At 32.7% G+C, this 5,191-nt stretch overlaps 1 protein-coding gene across 1 annotated transcript; it reads right to left on the bottom strand.

Annotated features, from left to right (window-relative positions):
• Positions 1-1,604: 1,604 nt before the first annotated feature.
• LOC120089348 (kiwellin-like) lies at positions 1,605-2,357 on the bottom strand. The gene has a single exon (XM_039046785.1). It carries the CDS (start codon positions 2,338-2,340, stop codon positions 1,663-1,665), a length of 678 nt encoding a protein of 225 aa, XP_038902713.1. The 5' UTR covers positions 2,341-2,357; the 3' UTR covers positions 1,605-1,662.
• Between the last annotated feature and the right edge of the window lie 2,834 nt (positions 2,358-5,191).

The following is a 5,191-nucleotide window of genomic DNA, read 5'->3' as shown; positions in this document are numbered from 1 at the left end:
TCCCTTAGACTGGTTTTTCTTATTCTTCCCCTTGGCAAACAACCCCTATGCATTAGGCTGGTCTTTCTTAACTGACTGAAGCTCTAGCTCTCTTGTTCGTAATGTTGAGATGATGGCATCGGTTGTGACTGATTCTCTGCCATACTTCAGAGCATTCTTCACCATTTTATAGGCTTCGGGTAGAGAGTTTAATAGCACAAAAACCTCATTCTTGTCGCCAATTTTCTCATCAAGACTCTTGAATTCTGAGACTATCCTCTTCAATTCATCCAAATTTTCTGAAAGAGGCTTGGCAGAATCCATCTTGAACTTGAAGAACTTCTCCCTTAGATACATCTTGTTGGGGAGATCCTTTGTAGCAAATAGACCTTCTAGCTTGACCCACATCTTGTAAGCCATGTCTTGATCAATTACTTGCCTCAGAATATTGTCACTAAGATTCAGAACCAGAGTCCCATATGTTGTGAGCTTCATGTCTTCTCTTTCTTGTGCTGATATGGTGGTTAGTAGTATTGATGGGTCTAAAAGGGCCTTATGTACTCTTTACTTTCCAAGAATGGCTTTGATTTTGGCCTTCCATAGGTCGAAATCCCATTTTCCATCAAACTTCTCGATCTCATATCTTGCAACGGCCATTTCTTGATCGAACGAGTATCAAGTCTTGATTTCTTGATAATCTTGAAGCTCCAAGAAAGATGACCTTGATGACCTTTAAGTGCTCTGATACCTATAATTGTTGGGCTGAAGACTCTTTACAAGTCCCAAATACTCAAGATCACTGTTAAAGAGATGAAGAAATGACTTAAATCAATTCTGCCAAATCCTCGATACTCGGAACTCAACGCTCGACACCTTGCTACTCGATCCTCGAACAGAATTCCCTTCTTCGTCTAACTGGTCTTTGTTAAATCCTCGATGCAACTCGATGATAACAGAGTTAATACTCGATCGTACTCGACGGTTCTTGAACGATCCTCGATGAAACTCGAAGGTGAAAACAATCTACTCGGACCTACTCGATAGCAGTAATTCGATGCATGATTGACTCGATAACTTGATACTCGATGTGATTTGTACTGTAAACGATTGGCACGCGATTCGTAGTGAAGTATTACTCGATTAAAAGAAAGAAAGATAAGGAAGAAGAAAGAAACACAATGATTTACGTGATTCGGCAAGGTTGCCTACGTCCACGGGAAGATCTGAAATCTTTTACTAACTGAAGATTGCTTACAGATTTTAGTTTGCAAAAAAACTAAGAAAAGAAGATAACTCTCTATTTTTTGAATTCGAAATCAATGGTATTTACAATGATATACCAGCTGACCGTTAGAAAAAATTAGTTATAAACAAACTAAAAATATAATGTATTTGAGTCAAACATATTCAAATTCATTTATACTAGACGGATATATATTATTCACTGAAATGAAGCCATCCACTTATAATATAGTTTAGCTCAACTAGGAAAACTACAATTATATTGAAAATAACTTATACAAGCTTAATTAATTAAGTTGGTTCGAGACCAACTGTATTCATTGCGAGAGATCAATGATGAAAGACTAGTCGTGTCTTTGCACTCATGATCCTTACAGGATTATAACATTTCTATAAATTCAAGACTACATGCAAAATTAAAATATGATATTATTTTTTTTATCAAGCATCTGACCAGATGACAGGTTCTTCACCTACATCTATATCAAGTCCCAAAGCGTGCCACACTCCATTTGAACCATCCACAATATTGTTCCGACATGGCGGCTGGTGAGCATGTGCCTTGTCGCATCCATTAATAGAATCACATTCGTCCACCACCTTAGCCAAAACTGACCTTCCATTTCTAGCCGTAATTCTGATCTTCTTCCCACATCTAGAGCCCCCATTGTACCAACCCGTGGACAATGCCACTATTTTTTTAGAGTTGTGATGGAACTTGCCATCACATTCAGAAGGGTCTCCACCATCACCACCTCTGCTAAAGTCGTTGTTTGTTAGGATGGCTCGAGTCGAGGAAGTCACTCGAGGCGAGCATTTGAACTGGGGGAACAATTTTCCTTTGCAGTTCAAGTTTCCAAATGCCTCGCAACCATCACTTGAAGATGGTGGAAATTTTGCTCCTCCTCCACCTCCACCTCTACCTCCTCCGCCGCCGTTTGAACAAATGTGAGTTCCAACATCGGGATCATCATTGCATTGACTATTTATACAAATCAATTGACCTTTGCAATCATTCAAGGTTTGACACGGTCCATTACAAGAAGAGATTGCTTGAGAAAAATCTAGAAGAGAAACAACCCAAACGAAAAGAGAAACCAACAAAGCCAATTTTGCCATGGGAAGAACAATACTTTTTAAACTTTCCCAAGTGAGATGAACAGAAGTAAGGGATTGTTTATGCCTTTATATAATGGAACAAACTATTTGTTTGGCCCTTCAAAGTTCAACTTTTTGAGATGTTGCCGTTAGACCCAAGAGGAAAATTTTATCATAAAAGTCTATGCGTTTGGTTCTTCTTGTTTGGCCATCTTGTCGTTACTTTTGTTATTATATTATTTATGATTCAGACGATCAATGGAATCATAATTTAAAAACTAATAACAAACGATAACAATTGGGCCGTGTGAAATGTATTTATCACAAATCTATGTCAACGGTGCACAAATATTCATGTAAACCAAATCGCAAATGAGAAATTTTCACATATTCTATATGTCAAACTATTTATAGAAATAATAAAAATCATATCGATAGACATTGATAGACTTTATCAACGTCTATCATATAGTATCGATGATAAACTTCTATCCGTTTCTATCAATGATAGACACTTATAGACTTTTATTAAAAATATTAAATTTTACTATTTTGTATAAATAGTTTCTCTTATTTTTCTATTTTTGAAAATACTCCTTAAAAATTTAGTCACTAAAATTTCATGATATTTTTTTAGTATGATTTCACTTTTCTATTTTTAAAATTTAGGTTTATTTCTTCTCTAAATTTCAATTATGATTTTCATCTTAAATAAAGAAACACTCAAATTTCTAATTAAATTGTAAAAGTTATAGCAAGTCTAAAAAACTCTTTTTTTTTACTTAAAAAATTTTGACTTGGTTTTGAAAACATGAATGAAAATGGATAGCAAAACATATAGAAATTTAGAGGTGAAACTTTAAAAGTAGTCACTACAAGAAATTATACTTTTCCGATGGAAAAACTATCAGGAAAAGTCAAAAAAGCATCGGAAAAGCCTTTCTCGATATTTTTTTTTTTTACTGTTGGCAAGATCCCGGTGCAAAAAAGTTCCTTCGTCGGAAAAAGTTGATCTCGCGACGGTTGCAATTGGGAGGAAATATGTCGACGCCAAAATGGTAGCGTCAACATAAAGTCACCTTTCCCCACACCAATATTTGGTTTATCGACGTCGGGATAAATATCCTATGCCGACGTCACTTCTTTGGTGGCAAATGATTGGATATATGGAAAAAAGATCTTTTCCAATGCCATATTCGAAAAATAAACATCGAGAGATGGTATCTTTTCCGATGCTAATTTGGCATCGAAAAAGGCTTAAAAATGTACATATGTTTTTTTTCTATTTTTTCCGACACCTTAAAATTTAGCACTAGGGATGGACTTTTTTATATAATTTTTTAAATTTACTGACCATCAAACCTATTAACTTTTTTAAGCAATAATTGAAAGTGGCTTCAATCTCACAAATGTAAGTAAATAAACTAAAATCAACCGTTTTTACATTTAATTAGTTTTCTTACCTAACATGCAATTAAGTTTCAAAAAAATAATTTACAATTATATGACATCGACGAAACATGAATTTCAAAATACAAAATACAAATCTACAATTACATAATATCTACCAAACATATCTTGATTCTTCTTACTTCTTTCATTGAACATAAATTACAACATACCTGCAAAATACAAATTTAAATAGTTTCAATACTACTAAATAATTAATTTTATGCATCATTAATTTACCCCTTTAATCATAGTAACATTAATACAAAACTTAAGCATAACAATGCATTTATCCATATACTAATTTCAAATTCAATATAAAACCTAAACTTAAACTTAGTAACATAAGTAACTTCAAATAAAATCTAGACATTCGTCCTCACCCACCCACTTCCCCTCTCAGCACACATCAAAACTCAACATTAAAACTTAAAATTCAACTCAATCTAATTTCAAACTCAATACTTTACAAATAGTCAAAACTATACTAATCTCAATATCCCGATATTCATCCCATATACTAATCTCAACCATATAAATATAACAACTAATCTCAAACCTAAGCTTGAAATTAAGAACATTAAAGCTAAAAATAAAGAAAATAATCAATACTAAACTAAAACATAACAACATAAGCTATTCCCTACAATCAAATTAACTCAAACCAAATCTCAACAACCTTACAATTTACAAATTAAATAAAGATTGCTTAAAATCATTATATAAATTAAGTTTGTCATATATTCATATTCAAAAGCCAAAAAAATAAAAGACCACAACATTGTAAATCAATAAAATTGGCAAACAAATAAAATTTTAACCTCATCCAAATCATTTAACTAAAACATAACAATATAAACTACTCCCTACAATCAAACTAACTCAAACTAAACCTCATATGCTAAGAAATAAAACTAACTCAAATCAAATCTAACAACAGACACTTATGCAAATGAATCTATGTTGCATAAACAAATTACATAAAAATTGCATTAAATCATTGTACAAATTAAGTTTGTTATATCTATTCAAAGCCAAAATAAAAGACCACAAAATTGTAAATCAATAAAATTAGTAAATAAATCAAATTCAGCCTCATCCAAATCATTTTAAATTTTTAAAATAAACAATCTAAACAACATACAGTTCGACCCAAGTTGGCAAATAAGTTACACGGTCTCAGCCACATCAAATTCACATGAAGTAAAAAAGGTCAATAAGATATTTAGGTCCCAAGCATAATATATCCAATGGTCACAAATCACTTTCTAGTTGAATTTAGAAATGTAACCTAAAACATTCAAATCAATATAAAGCACAACATTTGTTGTACATCCTTCAACCTGGTAGGATCTTCATGAGATATGAAACAAAATACTTGGATGGCCAAAAAAACCCGAAGAACAGGGGTTAACAATACGAT

Source organism: Benincasa hispida, chromosome 10 (assembly GCF_009727055.1).
Source record: "Benincasa hispida cultivar B227 chromosome 10, ASM972705v1, whole genome shotgun sequence".
In the NCBI taxonomy this organism is placed as follows: domain Eukaryota; kingdom Viridiplantae; phylum Streptophyta; class Magnoliopsida; order Cucurbitales; family Cucurbitaceae; genus Benincasa; species Benincasa hispida.
The sequence above is the reverse complement of the archived record's forward strand: the minus strand, read 5'-3'. Positions and strand labels throughout refer to the sequence as shown.